The sequence below is a fragment of the Saimiri boliviensis genome, chromosome 11 (genome assembly GCF_048565385.1).
Source record: "Saimiri boliviensis isolate mSaiBol1 chromosome 11, mSaiBol1.pri, whole genome shotgun sequence".
Taxonomy (NCBI): domain Eukaryota; kingdom Metazoa; phylum Chordata; class Mammalia; order Primates; family Cebidae; genus Saimiri; species Saimiri boliviensis.
The window spans coordinates 60,250,666-60,275,540 of record NC_133459.1 but is presented as its reverse complement, the minus strand read 5'-3'; the positions used below and the strand labels follow the sequence as shown (position 1 = coordinate 60,275,540).

Below are 24,875 nucleotides of genomic sequence, written 5' to 3'. Positions count from 1 at the left end.
CTTTAACAAAATGCTCATACATTTCCAACTTACTTAGGAAAAACATGAAAATACTGAGTGACCCAAACCACAATTTGTAAACATTTCATAATTAAACTAAATTGGAAACCTAGACACTCACCCATTCCCATCTGGCTGGTATCAGGAGACTTGCTATTTCTTCTCCAAATGCAGACATTTCTCCGCAATGGAAGAGAAATAAGTTTGTGCTGAGAAGCCTGGCTCATACTGTGCGGTGTGTGATGCCACCGGGAGGGGTACCCTAAGCTTCCTGGCATGCCTCCAATACTGTATTTTTCTCCAATTCAGCTTCATGTGGTTGTCACTTTTTCTTTTAAATCAGAACTTTCAATATTAAAATGTGGTTTGCAGGGGAATACGTGAACACTTTTGAGAATTTAGAACTTCGGTATGCTTTCTGGAGGGAGTAATTCTAATTACATGTCTCTTTGTCCAATGAGTCGATGTAAGAAATAAATTACCAAAAAAGAGAACAGCAATTAATTTGGCTTTGCTAATGGAAGGGATTACTTGAGAAGATGCATGAAGACACGACAAGTTAAAACTTCTTAAATGTATAGGCTTTGGAGTCATCTAGACTTGATCCATGAAATAGTAAGACTTTTAAAAACTCATAACATTATCGGTGTTGAAGAAAATAATGTGTGTAAGGCATTTAGCACAGTGCCTAGAACATGAGAATTAAAAAAAGGAAAGAAATAAATCTATAAATTTCCTTTCAATGTTCTCAAATGTAGCTACCTGGATTAGCTATCACTATAATTTCTATTTCCAAAAATAAATTCTTGAACTTAAATGGGACTTAGCAATAAATCAAATCCAATGTTTTCTCATTTGAAGAACCAGAGTATTTAATTTTACACAGTAGCAGACTACTAAACGTGAACTTAAAGTTTAAAACTCTGTCACACATGTATCCCCTCCTCTTGGCACGGATCATTTCTCTCCTTTCCCTCCTACAAACCAGGCTTGTAGCACTTCTTTTAGTGGGCTCACAAGTCTGGAGCTTGGATTCTAAGCCAATCCCACCAACCTTACAAGCTCCGTCTCTTCCAGAGTGCCTTCCAGTGCGTGTGTCTCTGTATCTATACATACATTTACTTTTTAGAAATATTATAAACTTCTTGAAGGCAAAGTTCATGTTAGATACTATATTTCTCCCCTTAGGCTTAGGGCTCTATTAGGTTCCAAAAATGCTGAATGATGCATCACCATAGTAACTGCGGCTGTTATACTTCCACCAACCAATGGAGAAACCCCTCCAAGCATTCTATAAAAAGAGTTTTACTATCTAAAAATGGGAAGAATAATACTAACACGGAATAGATATATTCAAAATGTGGAATATGAATTCTTCACAATATGCAAGGATCTTAGAGTTTGGCATACCATAAATGTAAAGAAAAAGATAAAAGTAAATTGTTTAAAAAAAATACATATTTAGGCCGGGCACGGTGGCTCACGCCTGTAATCCCAGCACTTTGGGAGGCCGAGGCGGGTGGATCACGAGGTCAAGAGATCGAGACCATCCTGGTCAACATGGTGAAACCCCATCTCTAATAAAATATGAAAATTAGCTGGGCATGGTGGCGCACGTCTGTAGTCCCAGCTACTCGGGAGGCTGAGGCAGGAGAATTGCCTGAACCCAGGAGGTGGAGGTTGCAGTGAGCCGAGATTGTGCCACTGTACTCCAGCCTGGCACCTGGCAACAGAGTGAGACTCTGTCTCAAAAAAAAAAAAAAATACATATTTAAATAAGTAAACATAATAGAAACTTAGGAGTGATATTTCTTACCACCTGCCCCATTGCATTCAACAAGAAAGGGCAGTCTCTGCAAGAAAGTAACTTTAACTTCAACTTAATTTCCGACATGCTATTCCCTTAATTCAAATAACAATGCCCTCTCTTTGTTCAACATTGGATTAGTTAAAATGATGAGTGTTTAACACATACTCATACATATCAAACCTGAAATACTTTAAAGTGACATCAAACTACTGAAATCAAAGCAACAGAAACCCAGGTAAAATAATGTGTTTCCAAGCAAGAACAAAAGAAAAGGTAAATTCTCTGTAGACTGAGACGTCATCTTTTATATATCATTCTACACATGACTTTTTGTAAAATATGCCAAAAAGAAACATGAAATAGGAATATGCTTTTCAAATCAACTGAATGCCAAAGCAGTGAACACAAGATAGATTAAGTCATAAGACTATTAAAAAATGTTAAAATACTTTGGAGTTAAATGTGTATACATAAATAAAAACTTCTAATAAATGTTGAAAATATTTACTATAGAAAATCAATCCTGATCATGAACACTGAAAAAGTAACTTAAATATAACACATAAATATGCGCCCATTTATGAGACACATTGATAGTTAATAACATTTTTTAAAGTGAGTTCCTATATTAGTTTAATAAAATGCAAAGGACACACAAATTCCTACTGACTAGACATACTTGATTCAATTTCTAGAAAACTGCAATGGAAATTTTCAAGGGTTCCACAGTGGTGTTTGAAGCCTGGACACTGGTGACTTCAATTTAGTGTGGCACAGATTAAGAAAATTATCAGGGATGGCCAGTTATACTGAGGAGACTAAAGCATAGATGTATTTATAATCTGGAGAAATAGATTTTAAAAATTAAGAAACTTCCTAAAATATAAGGAAAATGAACAAACTGCTCTGCGGAGTCTGAGGAGAAACAGGCAGGACCCACAAAGATCCAGGATGATTCCTGTAAGTTGCCTTGTCAATACAAGTTTGAGAAGTAGTATTAAAAAGATGACAGACAACGGAAAGCAATTCCAACTGCAGAATGAAAAGAAACACAATATAGACAGATGGTTGTCACTAAGGGCAATCTGTGACGCATCCATTTAGGAGCTACAGCATTTCCTCTAAATCAAAATAACAGAATTGAATACTAGGTGGTTGAAGACCCTCACAGGAATAGCTTCAGAAATTAGATTTTAAGCAAAAGAAAAGTTCTTGCTCAATAATTTTGACAACATAGCCACAAATAAGGTTTGCTACCTTAAATCAGGAATGCAGCAAATATTCTACTGTTGCAGTAGAAATAACCTAATTTGCCTGTGCACTGCTGAAAATAAAAAGAAAGGCTATAATGTCATGTTTAACTCTTAACAATTGCCTCCTGTAGGCAATAATATTTAAACAAGAATACTCCTATTATGTCTCAATATTTCATTTTATTTCGATAAAAAGAAGCTCTGATTTTAATAAATTAATTTTTTAAGTCAGGCAAAAGCGTAAACTAAGACTACTCTATTGCGTGAAATTATATTGCCAATATAGCAATGATTGCAAGAACCCTTATGTTAGCAAGAAAGTCAGTGGCAATACTTCCACAAGCTGAGCCCCCACCCCTCATGAATTTAAATTTGTAGATTTAGATGAATGAGGCACCACACACAACTAGCAAATAAAATACTTACGGTGTTATTTTACAATTTAGAAAAAGCAGCCTTTTGTTTACTACTGAGTCCTTAATGATATTCTGCCGTCATCTGTGACAAAATGCTGAATGGTCAGTTTTTAAAATTAACCAGAATAACCTAGTTCTAATGTAAATAGTCTTCCCTTTTTATTATGGTGAAGTCACAAATAACAACAATAATGATAATAAATGTCCCGGAGGTCTACTTCTCAATTACAATTCTGAAAGGAGAGGATATTGCATGAACAGGGTTGAGAATCTTAGCAGTGAAACTACTGGTATATCTTTGACAGTCTGAATAAACTGCTCCACTTTTCAAAAACATCATGACAATTCAAACTACAATGCACATGCAAGGAAACTGTAGGGGTTTGCTTCTAACATACAAGTGCCTTGTACGTGCATCTGTGCCCTCACTGTCTTCAGAAAAATGCCTTAGCTTACCATTGTTTAAACCTTTAAAACCACATTCTGCACCAACACTAAAACAGCTTAAGATTGCATTCTGAAAGAACCACAGATCATTCAGGCTACAGAAATCTTACCTGGGAAACCCCCTTGGACCATTGCTGTGTTCCCTTCAGGGTATCTGCATTCCTGACAAATATCCAATGCTGGACGCAGCTCAAATCCTCACCAGAGACTCCTCTCTCTTCTGACGACCTTGGGCCTATTTTTTTTTTTTTTTCCCCTCTCTCTCTCTCTCTGTCTCCTCTCTCAGATTGTGTTCTCTTTAAGGGCAACCTGTCAGTCTACTTCTATCAGGAAAGGCAATCAATTAAGCTAATTTCAAGCTAGTCCTCAAGCTAACAGTTACCTCTGTCAGCAAACGAAAGCTGCCTGGAAAACTATGCCAAAGAAGCAAAATCCCTGGTTTCCCACATCTGACCCTCGGATGCTTCACGCTGCCTGCCGACTGTGACACTCAGTTACCCTGCTCGCCTCAGGATGATAGCTCTATTTCAGAACAGGAGGCATGATAACCGCAACCACTTATTGTGGCCAGCTTCAGCTAATATCATTTTAATGACCCAGTTTTCCTGCTGCGAAACGGTTCATCACGTTAGTTATATCTTTCAAATGCAGATTAAAAGGCAACAGCAGTTGATTTTAGCCTGTCCAAAGTGAAGGGAACAGTCATCAACTTGCTGTCTCCTTAATGCTCCCAGCATTGAATCATATTTATAACAAAGAAGCTGGTGAGCCACACTGAGCATGTGGTATCTCTCCCCTAGCGAGATTCATTTGTATCTCAGTAACATTCTAAATGTGCAGTAAAGATTCTATTTACGCAGGCAAGTCTTCAACTTAGCTTTCACAGGGGAAAAATATTTAAAAAACAATTGTAGCTTCAGAAAAACCACTGGAAAAATGATTGAGATTTCTTAAATTTCCGTTAAAACGCTACAGTGCATCCCCCACCCTGCCCTACCCCCAGCACACCTGAATACAATTATTTAACCGATTACAATGACTTCAGAGGTATCTAACAATTATACAGTATCTTGTAATCTTTCTTTGTAAAATGCAGAATAAAAAAATCATCTATGTGATCACTGTATCTTACTAGCAATATTTAAAAAGTCAAGAATATCCAAAGAAAACTTAAATGCTACTCACAAGGTCTTAAAGAATACAATTTTTAATTTACAGTTATAATAAATACATCCAAATTATATCGAGCACTGAAGCTGAGTTTGCAGAATAAGAAAACAATAAAAAGTCAGATTCATCAGTTTTCTCCAATTACGGAGCAAGAATACAATTTCTATTTATTTGACATTTTCTTTTTTTTTTTTTTTTTTTTGAGGCACAGCCTCATGCTGTTGCCCAGGCTGAAGTGCAGTGGTGCGATCTCAGCTCATTGCAACCTCCACCTCCCCGGTTCAAGAGATTCTCCTGCCTCAGCCTCCTGAGTAGCTGGAATTACAGGAGCACACCACCATTCCCAGCTAATTTTTGTATTGTTAGTAGAGGCAGGGTTTCACCATGTTGCCCAGGATGGTCTTGAACTCTTGAGCTCAGGTGATCCGCCCCCGTCAGCTTCCCAATGTGCTAGGTTTACAGGTATGAGCCACTGCACCCAGCCTATTTTACTTAATTATGAAAAGCCCAAAAAGGGATGATTGTGTCGGAAATGAGAAAAAGAATTTCATAAAACTAAAAACTGAAATCAGCCTTTATTTCTAACACTTTTCCATCCTATTGTGCGTTGCCAAAAAAACAAAAACAAAAAAAGAGAACACACTCATATATTTGGTGAAAATATTGAAACATGAAAATATTGTTAAGAAGCACTATTTTTGGCAAACATTCTTAATATTCTTTAAATACTTGGTAATAATTGCTGTTGATTGTATGTAGTGACACCTATTGGCAAGGTAGAGATCAACTACAGAGTCCACAACGATACAAAAAATAGACAAAATTTTAAACCAAAAGAACTACTAGTTGTTCAATAAATCTTTATTACAAGTTTGCTTCATGCTAAAAACTGGCATGGCACACAGAGGAAAGCACTAGAAGGAAGTGTCTACACGTGGTCCTGAACACCAATGAGAACTAGATTCTAGTCCTGGCCTCACCAGTAACTAATTTAGTGGTTTGAGCGCAAATTAATCACTTTTGGTCTCAGGCTCCTTGACGCAAAATGAGCCACCAAATGAACTTTAAGGTTCTCAAATGCCATCACTATCAAAAAAATTTTATTCCCTCTTTTGCTTTCTCTTGGGTTCAAGCAATTCTCCTGCCTTAACCTCCCTAGTAGCTGGGATTACAGGCAAGTGCCACCACATCCAGCTAATTTTTTGTATTTTTAGTAGAGATGGGTTTCACCATGTTGGTCAGGCTGGCTTCGAACTCTTCATCTCAAGTGATCTGCCTGCCTTGGCCTCCCAATGTGCTGGGATTACAGGCATGAGTCACCATGAGTCACTGTGCCTGGGCCCTTCTTTGTTGTTTTTTGTTTTGTTTTGTTTTGTTTTTTGAGACGGAGTTTCGCTCTCGTTACCCAGGCTGGAGTGCAATGGCGCGATCTCGGCTCACCGCAACCTCCGCCTCCTGGGTTCAGGCAATTCTCCTGCCTCAGCATCCTGAGTAGCTGGGGCTACAGGCCGTGCCACCATGCCCAGCTGATTTTTTGTATTTTTAGTAGAGACGGGGTTTTACCATGTTGACCTGGATGGTCTCGATCTCTTGACCTCGTGATCTACCCGCCCCGGGCTCCCAAAGTGCTGGGATTACAGGCTTGAGCCACCGCACCCGGCCTCCTTCTTTGCTTTTTTTGAGTCAAAGTCTTGCTCTGTTGCCGGGCTGGAGTGCAATGATGTAATCTCAGCTCACTGTAACCTCTGCCAGATTCAAGTGATTCTCCTGCCTCAGCCTCCCAAGGAGCCAGGATTACAGGCGTGTGCCACCACACCTGGTTAATTTTTCTATTTTTAATAAAGACGGGGTTTCGATATGTTGGCCAGGCTAGTCTGGAACTCTTGACTTCAAGTGATCCGCCTGCCTTGGCCTCTCAAGTGCTAGGATTACAGGTGTGAGCTGCCACACCCAGCCTATTCACTTCTTGAAAGTAATTTACAACCTGATCTCTCTCCTTTAATGTAGATCATTTTATGATAACTTTTAACTATCTCTTACACATGTGATTCTTTAAAATTATATTTAACATTGAAATATTTGAACAGTTTTACTGAGTATAATTTGCACACTATAAAATTTACCCACTGTAAATGTACAATTCAATGATTTTTAGTAAATTTATGAAGTTGTGCAACCATCACAGCTATTTGGTTTCAGAACCTTTCCACCACCCCCCAAAAAATTCCATCAAGCCCAATCCCAACCCAGGTCTGCTTTCTCTCTATATAAATTTTTTTTTTTTATGGACAGATTATGAAAAAGGAACCATAGAGTATATAATCTTTTGCAGCAGGCTTCCTTTATTTAGTACAATGAGAATGTAGCAGCACTGCACTCCTTTTCATTGCTGAATAGTATTCCACTGTATAGATATACACTTTGTAAATTCTGTCACCAGTTGATGGACATTTGGCTTGTTTTCCGTTTTTGGCTATTATGAATAATGCTACTACAAACTTTCATGGAGTAGTGTTTGTGTGGACATATGTTTTCATTTCTTTTGGGTATATACTTAGAAGTGGAATTGCTGGGTTGTATAGTAAGCCTATATTTAGCCTTTTAAAGTGCTGGCTAGGCACGGTGGCTCACGCCTGTAATCCCAGCACTTTGGGAAGTTGAGGCAGGCAGATTGACTGAGCTCAGGAGTTCAAGCAGCCTGGACAACATGGTGAAACCCCATTTCTACTAGAAATACAAAAATTATACAGCAAAGCCACAGTTCATATAAAAAAGAAAAAGAAAAAAATACAAAAATTAGCCAGGTGAGATGGCAGGCACCTGTAATCCCAGCTACTCAGGAGGCTGAGGCAGGAGAATTGCTTAAACCTGGGAGGCAGAGGGTGCAGTGAGCTGAGACCACGTGACTGCACTCCAGCTTGGACGAAAGAGCGAGACTCCATCTCAAAAAAAAAAAGAAAAGAAACTGTCGAACTGCTTTCTAAAATGGCTATACCGTTTTACATTCCCACTAGCAGTGTATGAGGGTTCCAGTTGCATCGTCTATCATTTTGCTTTAAAATCATTCTACGTAGTGATTTTAGTTTGCATTTTCCTAGTAACTAATGATATTGACCATCTTTTTATTGACCATTCAGATGTCTTTGGGGAAATACCATTTGAAGTTTTTGCTCATTTTCAAAAATTGAGTTAGTTGTTTTCTTATTACTAAGCTGTAAAAAAAAAAAAAGTTTTTCTTATTTCAAATAAGCATATTTTATTACATAAAATTCAAGTGAATTAAATAAAGTTGAAAGCTTATGTTTTTTCTCAAACCTCCCTTCTCATAGTACTTTGGTACATTCTTCTGCACTTTTTTCAATTAAAAAATACTAGGAACCCTGCAAAGTTCAGCTTTGATCTTCAAATTTGGTTAAAAACTGCTATTTGGCTTTGACCACCAGAAGACCAACTGAAAGACATATGATTCATGGAACCACTGAAGCAGCACAAGGTCAATAATCTGGTGACAGCATGGGTTAAGAATGAAAACAAAACTGTATTTATTAATGGCAATAATTCAAACAAGGCTGACATTTGGTTTACTGTTACGACTTAGGTTCGCATTTTTGAAGTAACTTGGAAGTGAAAAATCTCTCCGTGACTATGTGGTTGCTATATTGAAATTCTATCAATTAGTTGAAGTAGAATGTTTTTACTAGGAGAGTAAAATATTAAAATAAAGACAGGGAAGAAAGCTGTTAGTTTTTATATTAAAATTTATTAAAAAGTTAAATTGGAAAATATGTTGACAGGTAATGACTATTAAGAGAATTAACTTTATTTTTTATTTCTTTGCTTATTTATTTACTGAGACAGGGTCTCACTCTGTCACCCAGGCTGGAATGCAGTGGCACAATCTCTGCTTACGCCAACTTCCACCTCCCGGGCTCAAGCGATTCTTGTGCCTCAGCCTATTGAATAGCTGAACTACAAGTGTGTGCCAACACACATAGCTAATTTTTGTACTTTTTGTAGAGATGGGGTTTCACCATGTTGGCCAGGCTGGTCTTGAACCCCTGACCTTGAGAGATCTGCCTGCCTCAGCCTCTCAAAGTGTTGGGATTACAGGCATGAGCCAGATGCCTGGCCAAAAATTAACTTATAAACAACATTATACCCTTTGTGAGTCAACGAATGTTCATGAAAACGTAAATACTACAAGGCAGAATAATAGAGATTAAGTTATGCTGTAAGTTTGTTGGGAATGTTTGGCACACTAGCACTCATATTAAACAAAGTAAACTTTAAAAGCTTAATTTTTAGTTTTTAAGATTCCATCTGAACCATTAATTTTTCTCAAAAAATTTTCCTGTGTATTCTTCCTAAGTTGGGAGAAATGAAGTAGAAGTAAAATGTCAACACTATAGCATCAAAATTCTATAGGAAGTATGACAGTCATATTACATACAATTGCTTCTATGACATATCTACCTTTGGTCCAGGGAAAATAAAGAGTAGGAAGAGAAAAAGTATTAGAGAAAAGTGAAGTACTCCAAAATACCTTTCTGTACTAGTGATCTCAGTTGAAAGAGAAAATGTAATACTGTCAAGATGCAAAGGTGGGCACAGAGAAATCCAGCAGTAAACAGTGTTAATAAGGTACTGGTCCTATTTAATCACGCTAAACTTCAAAAAACTGACTTCTCAAATTTAAACAAATTAAATAATAATTTTAGAGAAAACATTAACATACTCTTACACTAGAATTTTATTTTGTAATGGCAATATTGAAGAATAATTTTTTTCACTCCCCGAGATGTAGTCTTGCTCTGTCACCCAGGCTGGAGTGCAGTGGTGTAATCTCGGCTCACTGCGACCTCCACCTCCCTGGTTCAAGCAATTCTCCTGCCTCAGCCTCCAGAGTGGCTGGGATTACAGGCACGTACCACCATGCCCAGCTAATTTTTGTATTTTTAGTAGAGATGGCGTTTCACCATGTTCGTCAGGATGGTCTCAAATGCCTGACCTCGTGATCCTCCCAACTCAGCCTCCCAGAGTGTTGTGTTACAGGCATGAGCCACAGCACCTGGTCTGAATTTTATATTACTATTGATAATAATAAAAAGTAGCAGCTAGCATTTCTGGAGCACTTCCTATGTGCCACTTCTTATATAAGCACATGATATACACTATCTTTTCTAATCTCTCATAACACTGTGAAAAGGGGGTATTATTATTATTCCAATCTTGCAAATGAGGAAACTAAAGGAAAGAGATGCAATTTGCTCCAGCTCAAATGCCTACAAAAACTGAGAGGCTAAGTGGCTTAGCCAAAATAAATAATGTATTAAAAACATAAATATATGTTACTACAATTGCTATTAGTTAAAAAACGCTGAAGTAAACATCTTTTTAGAGATAAATATCTACATATACATATATTCACATGACAATGAATCCCTTAGGATATGAAGCTGAATAATTCTGTCAAAGAATAAGCATATACAGGCTAGGTGCAATGGCTCATGCCAGTAATCCCAGCACTTTGGGAGGCAGAGGAGGGCGGGGCAGAGGACAGAGGATCACCTGTGGTCAGGTGTTCGAGACCAGCCTGGCCAACATGGAAAAACCATGTCTCTACTAAAAAGACAAAAATTAGCCATGCATGGTGGTAGGTGCCTATAGTCCCAGGTACTTGGGAGGCTGAGGCAAGAGAATTGTTTAAACCTGGGAGGCAGAGGTTGCAGTGGGTCAAGATCATGCCATTGCACTCAGCCTGGGTGACAAGAGCCAGACTCTGTCTCAAAAGGAAAAAAAAAAAAGCACCAGTTTAGAAGAGATTGAGATACAAAAAGAAGGCAACTCCCTCATCATTATCTTTCTTTTTCAAAATTGCCTAGCATTTTATTTCTAAGCCAATTTTCAATCAAATGCTTATATATATTTTTAAAGCCTATTCCACCTAGCAGATTACTTTAAATTACCTTAAATTTACAGATGAATTTAGAAATAATTGAAATCTGTAATACACTTAGTTTTTCAATCAGGAATATGGCATGGTACTCTACTTTTTCCTAAAATCTTTAATAAAGTTCCATGGTTTTCTATAAGAAATAAACTATACTGTAGTCCCAGCTAGTCAGGAGGCTGAGGCAGGAGGATTGCTTGAGCTCAGGAGGTCAAGGTTGCAGTAATTATGCCACTGCATGCTAGCCTGGGTGACAGAACGAAACTCTGTCTCAAAACGAAAAAAGAAAGAAACTATTGGATTGTTAACCAGTGGTCCTTGTATTCCCTTTTTTTTTTTTTTTTTTTTTTTTTTGAGATGGAGTTTCGCTCTTGTTACCCAGGCTGGAGTGCAATGGCGCGATCTCGGCTCACCGCAACCTCCGCCTCCTGGGTTCAGGCAATTCTCCTGTCTCAGCCTCCTGAGTAGCTTGGATTACAGGCACGTGCCACCATTCTCAGCTAACATTTTGTATTTTTAGTAGAGATGGGGTTTCACCTTGTTGACCAGGATGGTCTTGATCTCTTGACCTCGTGATCCCCCCCGCCTCAGCCTCCCAAAGTGCTGGGATTACAGGCTTTAGCCATCGCGCCCGGCCAGTCCTTGTATTCTTAAATGGGCTTCAAGACTCCCACAAAGCAGAAAAAATTATACATAAAAGGTTGAGTGGCCGGGCGCGGTGGCTCAAGCCTGTAATCCCAGCACTTTGGGAGGCCGAGGCGGGTGGATCACAAGGTCGAGAGATCGAGACCAACCTGGTCAACATGGTGAAACCCCGTCTCTACTAAAAATACAAAAAAAATTAGCTGGGAATGGTGGCGCGTGCCTATAATCCCAGCTACTCAGGAGGCTGAGGCAGGAGAATTGCCTGAACCCAGGAGGCGGAGGTTGCGGTGAGCCGAGATCGCGTCATTGCACTCCAGCCTGGGTAACAAGAGCGAAACTCTGTCTCAAAAAAAAAAAAAAAAAAAAAAAAAAGGTTGAGTGTGTGTGTGTGTGTGTGTGCACGCACGCGTGTGTGTGTCTACACACACACACCCCCATACACATGGGTGACAGTGTTTCTGTGTATTTGCATACATTTTTATGGGGCGTGGGTTTATAACTTTCATTGCAATGCCACTGAATAAACGACTGGAAGTTTTGAATCATTGCCATGACTTTTACATTCCTAATTCCATTGTTCCTGAATATTTCCTATTTTTGTAGTTGCTGCTATTAGGAAATTTTTTAAATCATATTTCCTAAGTAGATAATACTGATAAGAAGATTTAAAATTTATAATTTGGCCAGGCTCAGGGGCTCATGCCTATAATCCCAGCACTTTGAAAAGAGGCCAAGGTGGGCAGATCACTTGAGGTCAGGCGTTTGAGACCAGCCTGGCCAACATGGTGAAACCCAATCTCTACTAAAAATACAAAAATTAGCAGTGCATGGTGGCGTATGCCTGTAATACCAGCTACTGGAGAAGCTAAATACGAGAATTGCTTGAATACTAGAGGCGGAGGTTGCAGTGAGCAGAGATCACACCACTGCACTCTCTGAGTCACACAGTGAGACCCTGTCTCGAAAAAAAAGTATAATTCATATATAGCCTTACTTATTAGAGCCAAAATACTTTCTAGGCTTTGAATTTTTTGAGACTGACAACTATATGACCATATGTAAATAATAATTTAATTTGTTCTCTTCCTTTCTGGGTTTTTTTGTTTGTTTGTTTTGTTTTTTGGGAAGAGGAGAGGTGAGCTTAATGCATTGCTAGATTCTTGAGGATAGTGGGGCTAGCAAGTATTCTATTTTCTTCCAAACTTGAATATAGAACTTTTTTGTATGAGGGAGAGAGGTTTGGGATAGGTTTCTCACCCCACTCCATGGGAACACATGAGAATTACATTTTTTAAAAATTAAAATATGTATGTGTATATATTTTATACGTGAAATGAATTTTAAATAAATATGAAGTGGAGTGACTCCTAATGAGTAGGTGTTTGGGGGGAAGTGTGATGAAAATGTGCTAATGTTCTAAAATTAATAGTGGTGATAGTTGAACAATTCTAAATATACTGATAGCCACTGAACTATACATTTTAAGAAGGTGAATTATATGGTATGTGAATTATATCTCAATAAAGTTTTTTTTAAAAAAAGTTATCCCTTCTAAGCTTAAAAATATTGTGACTCTGATTAACAGAACTGATAATAAACCACATTTCACAAGGACTTAGCTAGTATCATATTCTTAAAATAATTGAAATAAAACAATAAAAATTAACGTAAAACATGAAGATGCAAGCAATTGGTAATCTAAATTTTTATTTGCACTGGGCAGTACACAGGTTAATTTCTTTTTTCCAGACAGGGTCTCACTCTGTTGCCCAGGCTGGAGTACAGGGGCACAATCATGGCTCCCCGTAGCTTTGACCGCCCAGTCTCAACTGATCCTTCTGCCCCAGCCTCCAGAGTAGCTAGGATCATAGGCATGCACCACCATACTCAGTTGTTTCTTTTATTTTTTATAGACAGGGTCTTATTATGTTGGCCAGACCAGTCTGGAATTCCTGGGTTCAAGCAACCCACCCGCCTTGGCCTCCCAAAGTGCTGGGATTACAGGAATAAGCCACCACCCCCAGCCACACAGGTTAATTTTATAATTATGCTTCATAATCCAAACACACTCTTTACACCAAACATTCCATTATGATATATGACGGCCAAGTCTTTTCTGGGAAAAACAAAATTAAGGCAGAAAAACAAAAACACCCAAGAGAGCATGCTTTTCTGAAACTGAAGTATAAAGGAGGGGCTGTAGGATTCCTACAGTGTGGGGTTCCATTCATATCTCTGCTAGATCCTTAAAAGCCAGTGGCAGCAAAAAGTCAGTTATACTGAGTTTCTAGGACCTTATCTGCATAGGCAGAGACATGTCTACGGTGTGGTTCTCACTGTTTCTTTGTGACTACTCTCTTACATGCTACAAAAAGTCATTCCACAATTTTCTGCTCCCCATAGTTTAAACATGTCGCTGAAAGAATGAATATGCTTCCAAGTTAGAAAGACCTGTCTGTTGTAAAAACATTTAACCTCTGGGATCAAAGTGATCAAAGCAGGGCTTTCTGGAGATAGACGCTTCTCTCTCAGGAGACTGAAGCCTTTCGATAAGGTGGGAAATGGCATGTGGGGCAAGAGAAGTCAGCTGTTCTGCATAGAATGCTCTGAAACTAGACAGGTGCAGTTTGTCAGAAAGAGTATCTCCAAAGCACCATGCATTTCCATGGCATCCCCACCGTTAACCATCCAAGTCATGTATCCTCTGCCATTAATTTGTCCAAATACTGGGTTTGTATAACATGCCAGGCCGAAACAGAGAGGGTCACTACTCTCACGGAACTTAGAGCGTTAAATGGGGAAGATAGATACTAATCTAGTAAGCACATTAAAATGATATTTAGTTTTTTTTTTTTTTTTTTTTTTTTTTTTTGAGGCGGAGTTTCGCTCTGGTTACCCAGGCTGCAGGCTGGAGTGCAATGGCGCGATCTCGGCTCACCGCAACCTCCGCCTCCTGGGTTCAGGCAATTCTCCTGCTTCAGCCTCCTGAGTAGCTGGGATTACAGGCACACGCCACCATGCCCAGCTGATTTTTTTTGTATTTTTAGTAGAGACGGGGTTTCACCATGTCGACCAGGATGGTCTCGAACTCTCGACCTCGTGATCCACCCGCCTCGGCCTCCCAAAGTGCTGGGATTACAGGCTTGAGCCACCGCGCCCGGCGCATGATATTTAGTTAATTGCTATAAAATAAAAATGCAGGAATCTATATTGAACTAAGGAGTCAGGCAAAGTTTTCCAAAGAAGTTGACATTAAGCTGAAATCAGCAAAAAGTATAATGCCTTCTTCAAAAGTTCTTCAGTGTGTCCGATAAGAATGCATTAAAAGAGTTGGGGAGGCCGGGCGTGGTGGCTCAAGCCTGTAATCCCAGCACTTTGGGAGGCCGAGGCGGGTGGATCACGAGGTCAAGAGATCGGGACCATCCTGGTCAACATGGTGAAACCCCGTCTCTACTAAAAATACAAAAAATTAGCTGGGCATGGTGGCGCGTGCCTGTAATCCCAGCTACTCAGGAGGCTGAGGCAGGAGAATTGCCTGAGCCCAGGAGGCGGAGGTTGCGGTGAGCCGAGATCGCGCCATTGCACTCCAGCCTGGGTAACAAGAGCGAAACTCCGTCTCAAAGAAAAAAAGAGTTGGGGAGAACGTACGGCACATGGTGGGTACTGAAGAGACTGTGATTAGTATCATGTAATTACTAAAACTGCGGTGATATAAATGTAAAGGGCCAGGCATGGTGGCTCATGCCTGTAATCCCAACACTTCGGAAAACCAAGGTGGATGGATCACAAGGTCAGGAACTTGAGACCAGCCTGGTCAATATGATGAAATCCCGTCTCTACCAAAAATACAAGAATTAGCCAGGTCCAGTGGCAGGTGCCTGTAATCACAGCTACTCAGGAGAATTGCTTGAACCTGGGAGGCAGAGGTTGCAGTGGGCCAACATCATGCCACTGCACTGCAGCCTGGGCACCAGAGCAAGACTCTGTCTCAAAAAAGAAAAAGAAAGAAAAAAAAAAACGTAAAGGAACAAATACAAATGCAAGAGAGCCTGGGAATGAAGATTCATCTATGTCTGTCAATCCATTGTCAGGAAGAGACATAACAAACAAGGGAAGTTTCATTCTAGGGTGGGGAATGGGAGCGCTGGTAATGGCTTCGGCCAAAACTCTTATAGGAGGTAAAAGGTCCACTTTGGAGAAGACACAGCATTTTATTTTGGTTGGAAAATTGAAAGTGCTAGTGAAAAAAAAGACATAGCATCTTCCCAAGAGCTGACTGAAAATTTGGGTCACGAGATCAAAGAAGGATTAAAGTTAGAAACAAACACTTTCACGTCACCACAGAACAGTGAACTGAGTGATCTCTTCATGCTTTCAGTGATCTTGAATTCTTGATAAACAATCTGATTGTAATTCTAGGTACGAAAGGCCATTTCCACAAAGTAAGTCAAAAGTTCCTGCACCATCAATACATACCTTTGACAAATCCTGCAACCTTTGAAAATGGTGGTTTTGCCAAGAGCTAGGCATTGAAGCAGTATATTGTTTCTTAATTTTTTCCTAATTTTTTTTTTTTTTTTTTTGAGACGGAGTTTCGCTCTTGTTACCCAGGCTGGAGTGCAATGGCGCGATCTCGGCTCACCGCAACCTCCGCCTCCTGGGTTCAGGCAATTCTCCTGCCTCAGCCTCCTGAGTAGCTGAGATTACAGGCACGTGCCACCATGCCCAGCTAATGTTTTGTATTTTTAGTAGAGACGGGTTTCACCATGTTGACCAGGATGGTCTCGATCTCTTGACCTCGTGATCCACCCACCTGGGCCTCCCAAAGTGCTGGGATTACAGGCATGAGCCACCGTGCCCAGCAATTTTTTCCTAATTCTTAAAGTTCAAGCAACTGTGGTTCAATTAATGGTTATAAGACTTCTTATGATAGACACCAGAATGTCATAAAATATGTTCGACTATACAAGATTAGTGATCTAAAATATAAATGCCCATTACATACCACACTCTCTATATTGGTTGTGACATTTAAGTTTCACAGTAATCTAAACGGTAATTACTATGCTAATTATTTCAGGGGGGAAGCAGGGACAGAGCCTCACTCTGTTGCCCAAGTTGGAGTGCAGGGGGGTGATCTTGGCTCACTGCAAACTCTGCCTCCCAGGTTCAAGTGATTCTTGTGCCTCAGCCTCCCTAGTAGTTGGGACTACAGGCGTGTGCCACCATACTCAGCTAACTTTTGTATTTTTAGTAGAGACAGGGTTTTACCATGTTGGCCAGCCTGGTCTCAAACTGCTGACCTCAAGTGATCTGCCCACCTTGGCCTTCCAAAGTGCTGAGATTTCAGGGGTGAGCCCCTGCACCCCGCATACTACAGTTATTTGATCAAGTATCCTCTTTCTCTTCTTCCTCATCAATTTCTTGTTGTTAAATTCAGTGGTTATTTTCATGTCTCCAGCTTCCTCAACTTCTTAGCAGCATTCCACCCTTGACCACTGAAGGTCAGTGACAGCCTTCTTGAAAACACCTTTCCCTCATAAACAACATAATCCCCTAATCTCCTGGAAGTGTTCTTATGCTAGAGTGCTCCTTGCTGGCTCCTGGGGTAGGTGCTGGGTTTGCTTCTCCTTGCTGTCTACACACTATTCCTAAGTAAACTTGTGGGCTCCCGTAGCTTTTAAACACCATTTCAATCGGAGTGTGGTAATACCAGCATCACTTGGAAACTAATTATAAATGCAAATGATCAGGTCCAGGCTTAAGCAATCAGAAATGGCCAAGGCTGAGGTTAGGGGGCAGAAAATGACTATGACTGTCACTTACTGTTTTAACCAGCTTTCCAGAACCTCCTGATGCACAAGGAAGTTTGAAAGCCACGGATCGAAATTAGCATTTTCAAATTGCAGGTTGCAACTTGTTGGTTAGTCATAAAATATACTGAGTTGCAATCAACATTTAAAAATATGAAATAGAATAAAATTAAAAAAGAGTAAGAGTCATACATTATAAAGGTAAGTAATATTTCATGAAACTTTTGTTTCAATTATACATGCATGTTCCTGTGTGTGTGTGTGTGTGTGTGCATCTATATTGGTTTAAGTGTATTTTAATGTGGTTCACAGTCTCAAAAAAATCCCTGACCTATAGGATGACTGTATGAGCCAGATCTTTGCAGTGTGGTTCCTTTTTCATTTAGGTTTTATTTCTGAGACAGCGTCTCAATCTGTCGTACAGCCTGGAGTGCAGTGGTATGATTTTGGCTCACTCAACTTCCACCTCCCAGGCTGAATCAATCTTCTCACCTCAGCCTTCCAAGTAGGTAGGACTACAGGTGCTCAACACCACCCCCAGTTAGTTTTCTGTAATTTTTGTAGAGATGGGTTTTGCCACGTTGCCCAGGCTGGTCTTGAACTCCTGGACTCAAGTGATCCACCCGCCTTAGCCTCCCGAAGTTCTGGGATTACAGGTGTGAGTCACTACACCCAGCCTATTTGGGCCTTTCTCAACCATTCTACTTAATACCCATTTCCTCCAGTGCACTTATTCTCATGTTACCACGTTTTGGTTTTATTTTTAGTTTTTGTTTTAAAATTGATTTTTACTATTTTTAATATTAATTTTGACATTAAAAATTTAAATGAATTTGTTTTTAATATTTTAATTAATATCTAAATCATATTTTTAAATTATATTATTTTATTTTTATTCGTAGTCCTTATCACTATTTAAACTCTGATTGTTTATCTTTCTCCCCCACTAGAATCTAAGCTAATGAGAGCAACAGTCATGTTCCCCACCATATTCTCAACGCCTCAAACAGTGTCTCCCCACGCATAATGTCCCCTTAACATTTCTTGTCGGAATAAACTTTACAATTAAATAACTACCAAAGCCAGCTCTTAACATGCTTTAGACTAGGGCATGATGGTCCACACCCATAATCCCAGCACTTTGGGAAGGAGAGTTTGAGCCCAGGAGTTTGAGACCAGCCTGGGCAAAATGGCAAGATTCCATCTCTACAAAAAATAAAAAAAAAAATTAGCCAGTCCTGGTGGCCCATGCCTGTGGTACCAGCTACTTGAGAAACTGAGGCTGCAGTGAGCCATGACTGTGAACGCACTCCAGCCTGGGTGACAGAGCAAGACCCCATCTCAAAAGCAACAACAACAACAACAAAAACATGTGCATCTCATCTCTCTGATCCCTCTAACAAAATCAGCACGTCCCTGTAGGCCTACGATTTAAATTGCGGCCATCCGCTTCAGAATCATGGTCCTTGGGAAAGTCACGTAGTCTTACTTTCATCACTGTGAAAATAAAGACTTAGTCTTCGGACAAGAATCTGATAAAACATCAACCCCAAATACTTTTAGTTTAGAACAGATGAGCAGTGTTCATTTAACATGAGTCAAGGAACAAAGAAAAACCCATGGGATCTATTTCAAAATGAAATATAGGAAGGCCAGAGGCTTCAGGCTCAAGTGCATTTCAAATGTGAATTACCTAACAAATACCTCCATACAATTCAAACTCTTCTAGAGAAGTTAACAGTAAATTTAATGGGATGTAAATGGGAAGGGATTGTACACTGCGAAGGAAAAAAATTAGGAAACAAAATGAATGAAAAGTAATACACACACCAAAATAGGTCTACTAGAGAATCTGTGAAATGTATATTATAGCTCACGAATGGTTGAGTATTAGAAATCTTTTTCTGCATTTAAGGTAAATTAGTGTCCTTCCTGACCCCACTGCTGCTGTGTATATGTGTCTGTGCACATGAGCTTGTAACTTTGGGAAGGACACTGCTGAGTCTGCCTATTTTAGGCATAAAAGTGGTATTTACACGAGAACTCCAAATCGCTCTGTCCCTATTTCTTTTTCTTTTTTTTTTTTTTTTTGGAGACAGAGTCTGGCTCTGTTGCCCAGGCTGGCGTGCAGTGGCTTGGCTCACCACAACCTCCTCCCCCTCACAGGTTCAAGTGATTCTCCTGCCTCAGCCTCCTGAGTAGCTGTGACTACAGGTACGCCCTACTATGCCTAGCTAATTTTTGTACTTTTAGTAGAGACAGGGTTTCACTATGCTGGTCAGGCTGGTCTCAAACTCCTGACCTCATGTTCCACCTGCCTTGGCCTCCCAAAGTGCTGGGATTACAGGCGTGAGTCACCATGCCTGGCCTTCTTTTCTTTGATTGCCTTTTCTTTTCTTTTTTTCTCTTCTCTCCCTTCCTTCTTTTCTCCCTCCCTCTCTTTCTCCCTCTCTGCCTCTTTCTCCCTCTCTCTCTCTCTCTTTCTTTCTTTCTTGAGAAGGGGGTTTCACCATGTTGGTCAGGCTGGTCTTGAACTCCTGACCTCAGGTGATCAGTCTGCCTTGGCCTCCCAAAGTGTTGAGATTACAGGCATGAGCCACCATGCCCAGCTGTACCTATTTCTGCAACCATAATGAGTTTCAAGTAACAGCAAGTGTTGATGACGTTATAGGCTCTGGAGTAAGAGTACATGGGTTTGAACCCCATTTCCACTATTTGTTAGCTATCTGACTTTGAACACATTCTGTAATTTCTCTGAGCTTTTATTTGTATAATTAGAACCTTGCAAAGTTAGTATGTTGACGGAGTTAATAATACCCATAAAGGCTTTAAAACAATGCCTGGTACGTGATAAACCAGTTCATTTACTAGGTATCACACTGCCTATACTAAGCTCTTCAAATGCTCTTTCTTCTTTAATTGTCACAACGACCTTATGAAAAAATTATAAGATATTCATTCAGCCCCATATAGATAAGCAAGTGTAAACCATGAAGATGTTAAATAGCTTGTCCAAAAACTCACAACTAGCAAGTAGTAGAACCAGGATTAAAACGGAGTTTTAGGTGCACACCTCAAACAGGTTTCCTAATAACTGGGCAAATACTGGCCATCTAGCAAATCAGGAAGTAGTATGAGTAATCAACAGCTCAGCTCCATTCTGCTGCAGCTGCGCCGATATGGATATCAGAACAAGGAAATACATTACACATGTGCACACACATATCCACTGTATACACCATGTGTAGCTCTCCAAAAAGAGGCTGAGAACTAAAGCCGACAGGACACTTAGCACATTTTGTTCCCATGCCTTTGCATTATCCCTTCCAGGCTGGTGACTCAATCAAGACAAAAGGAGGGAGATGTTATTCATTTCATAGCAGATTCAACACTGTTACTAAAACGCAGATGATATTCAACAAAGATTTACTGAATACATGAAGAAAATGACACAAGAGAAAGGGCTTCATAAAATTGCAAAGTGCAATTCAAGTTTTTATAAAATCAATTTAATTATTATAAAGTTACATTTATTTTATATGTTATTTCTATGTATGTATTTGTTATTATATTAAGAAAAACATAAATAATTATTATAACCATAATAGGAGCTATAATACTTATCAAAGACTCACTATGTGGCAGGCTAAAGGCTTCATTTCTTTATTTTACTCCTCATTACAACCCTATGAAGTAGGTATCATTATTGTACCCTTTGTATAGAAGAGGGCATATTTAAGGTCACACTCTAGAAACTGCTAGAGTAAGAATTTTGACTCTTTCAATTTTGATATTGAATTCCTTTTCTATATGGTAGTCGGGAAAACATTCTGTTAAGGAAACATATGTTTCACATACCATAAAATTCACCCATTTACACTGTGTAAGTCAGTGATTTTTAGTATATTCACAAACTGTGCAACCACCACTACTATCTAATTTTAGAACATTCCATCACCTCCAAAAGAAATATGGTATATATTAGCAATAGTATATACTATACATACATAAAAGAAATGCAAATTATTTTAAATATAGCCACAATTAAATATATGTATGAATGTATATTTGATTCAGCTAATGCAAAAGAAAATCATGAAATGAATTTTAAAGGGAAAAATATAAGTTGGTGGGCCTTCTGTAATTCTGCATTAGCAACATCACTTTGTTTTTTTTGAAATCATGTAAAGTTTATTGACTGGTACATTAGCAACATCACTTTGAATAAGACAAGTAATCAACAGCTGAAATCTACCTCCAACCCAGATTATTATGGGTCAAATTCTAATTTCAAGGACCCGGAACATTTTTGTATTCACAACCAAACAATAATATTAGAGGATAATATAGGAAAAATAGTGTACAACATAGCTTCCTTCAATATTCCCTTTCTCAGTGTTAAAGGGAAAAGCTTAGGAAATGACAACAAAAGCTTCAAAGGTATAGATCAGGTGTCCCCAGACTTTTTTTTTTTTTTTTTTTTTTGAGACGGAGTTTCGCTCTTGTTACCCAGGCTGGAGTGCAATGGCGCGATCTCGGCTCACCGCAACCTCCGCCTCCTGGGTTCAGGCAATTCTCCTGCCTCAGCCTCCTGAGTAGCTGGGATTACAGGCACGCACCACCATGCCCAGCTAATTTTTTGTATTTTTAGTAGAGATGGGGTTTCACCATGTTGACCAGGATGGTCTCGATCTCTCGACCTCGTGATCCACCCGCCTCGGCCTCCCAAAGTGCTGGGATTACAGGCTTGAGCCACCGCGCCCGGCAGTCCCCAGACTTTTTACACAGGGGGCCAGTTCACTGTCCCTAAGACCGTTGGAGGGCCGCCACCTCCTGTGCTCCTCTTACTGACCACCAATGAAAGAGGTGCCCCTTCCTGAAGTGCGGCGGGTGGCTGGATAAATGGCCTCAGGGGGCCGCATGCGGCCTGTGGGCCGTAGTTTGGGGGCCCCTGGTATAGATTTTCTTTTTTAGCCTATGTTCATGCACATTTTTGAAGAACTCACAGCCCTATATCTGATCATTTACAACAGTCATTAAAACATCATTTAATAAGTTCTACATCTACCCTAAATAGTGAAAAGGCACTCACGGTCAGGAAAGGCATCTTCTTCTTCATTTTCATCACTGACATCAGGTGGAGCTTTATAAGGAGGAGGCAGTTTCATTGGAGGTGGGGCAGTTCCTTGCCTCTGAAGAAATTTGAGAGAAGGGTTAAATGTTTTTGTACAGTGCTAGTCCTTCAATGACAAAAAGCATAAAAAGATAATCTGGAAATATTTGGACTGTACCGAACTCAAACTTCATTCCTATCAGAGGACTGTAAAACAAATACAATGTATTCTTTTATGCTTATGGTATTATATAAAAGTGATTCTGTGATATAAACCTACTTATGCAGAAAAACAGAAATGTAAGACTGTTGATCTACCTAAAAGAATGCATTTCTTTCTCTGGTGAGAAAGTCTGTTGTCTGTATTTTCTTTACATTGTGGAAGCTTAATTTTGTTACTAACCAGAAAATTCAAATGAAAGACATTTCTAAAATAAATGTAAAAGTAAAAACTATGCATTGTATTAACTCTACAATTATTTAAACTTTTTCTTCAATTGTAGAAGTTACAGATTTTACTCTTTAAAAAATACATGAAATACCAAGACTTTCTAACTGAAAACGTATTCATCTATAATTTATAGATGGTCAACACGCATTTTGACATTTTCAAAAAGAGGTATCATCATGATGAATAATTATATCTGCATAAATATTAATTCATTTCATCTACCAAATGATACAGCACATCAATATTTGGTTCATACATACAATTAAAGTAGAACTAAACTCTATAATCAAATTACCTTCACAGAATGAAGACATTTTCTTGAACGCTGCGAGAAATAAAACATGCCAAACTCAATGGTGAGACTGAAGCTGCTAAAAAGAATAGGAGCCGATATACCCAAGCACTCCACAGAAACCAGAATAACTGAATTATGCTACAGGATTTCAATAAAGTACATTCAATTATGCTTTATATGAAAAAACCACTAATGGCAGGATACACTTCAGTAAGTGGCCAATGAGTGGTCCATTACAGAAAGCAGGCATGTAATAAATTCTCCAAAATAGAAAACACTATTTGAGAGTCATAAAGGAAAGCACACACCCATATTTACTTAAGATAATGTCGAACCACAGCAGAAACTATACATTTGTAGAACATCCAAAAATCTATAAAACGCAAGAGTGATGATGGAAGATGCCAAATACAAAATGCCTCCTAGGGAATAGGAGAATACAGAAATGTGATCACTTTGTCTCTTTAATTCTTTTAAGCTGAAGAAACTTAAAACTGAGTGAAATGAAGAGTAAAGGCAAATGAACTCTTTTCAGTAAACCTTTTCCTCAGAACCAGGTTATCCTACGTCAAAGACAATACTCAGAACAAACACAGCCAGGTTTTGAAATAATATTAAGAGATGAATATTCTTTAATGGAATTTTTTTATATCTAAGACAAAATTGTACAACTGACTTATTTAATTAGCTTCTATGGATACTCTTGAAAAAGAATACAGAATAAGCACGTCCTGGTCTCCCTATAGTCTGAATGTGGATTGCCAGATACCAGGGGCATCCTTCTGCTGCACATGAGAGAAGGGTATGTACAGGGCCAGGCTCTCCCCAGGTGTGGCAAAGGCCATTGGAGCAAGGGATGTGAAATTAGACCAGGTGATTCTGACCTCCATGAGGGTAGAGAACGAAACAAACTCTGTGGTATCCTCAACTCTGAGAACAGTCCTGGGAACACCGTAGGCCTCCCTGAACTGTTTGCTGAGTGACTAAACAATTGGTTGTCACTCATGCTGTTTGGGTTCCCTGATGCATTATTAACCTTAGAAAAATGTCAGAAATGCAAATAATTCTTGTTCAGTGTCATTGCATATGAATTTTGTCTGATAGAGATGCAAATGATTTTAGTCCTGTATAAAAGATAACTCCAAAGGTTACAGTTTTATTGCCCTATAAGACATTAACCAGTTTTGTATCTAAATTGGAATCTTAAGCATTCTTTCTTTCAGCAATTGTAAACACTTCACTCTCTTTAACTCTCTCTGAACCAGGCTTACTGTCTTGCTGGTTCCCTCATTAATCAGGTAAATAAATACTTGGCACCTGCACATTTTGCATAATTTTCAGTCATGTTTTTATTTTTTTCTTAAATTATACGTTGAACAGTTTCGGAGGTCCCACTGAGATGCTCGAGCAGACTCACCTACCAGAACCAATTAAACTGTGATGCCTCAGAGATGTAATTCATGAGCAGTTTAAGTCCATTTACATGACTTTTTGGCACCCATGGTTAATTCC

At 39.2% G+C, this 24,875-nt stretch overlaps 1 protein-coding gene across 9 annotated transcripts in view; it reads right to left on the bottom strand.

Annotated features, from left to right (window-relative positions):
- The window catches only part of PATJ (PATJ crumbs cell polarity complex component), a 430,121-nt gene that overhangs the window by 217,206 nt on the left and 188,040 nt on the right, over nt 1-24,875 (bottom strand). For all 9 annotated transcript variants that reach the window (XM_074380917.1, XM_074380918.1, XM_074380919.1 and 6 more), the window contains exon 27: nt 22,597-22,696. In XM_074380917.1, coding sequence (XP_074237018.1) covers nt 22,597-22,696 — 100 coding nt within the window. The remainder of the gene's footprint in view (nt 1-22,596; nt 22,697-24,875) is intronic.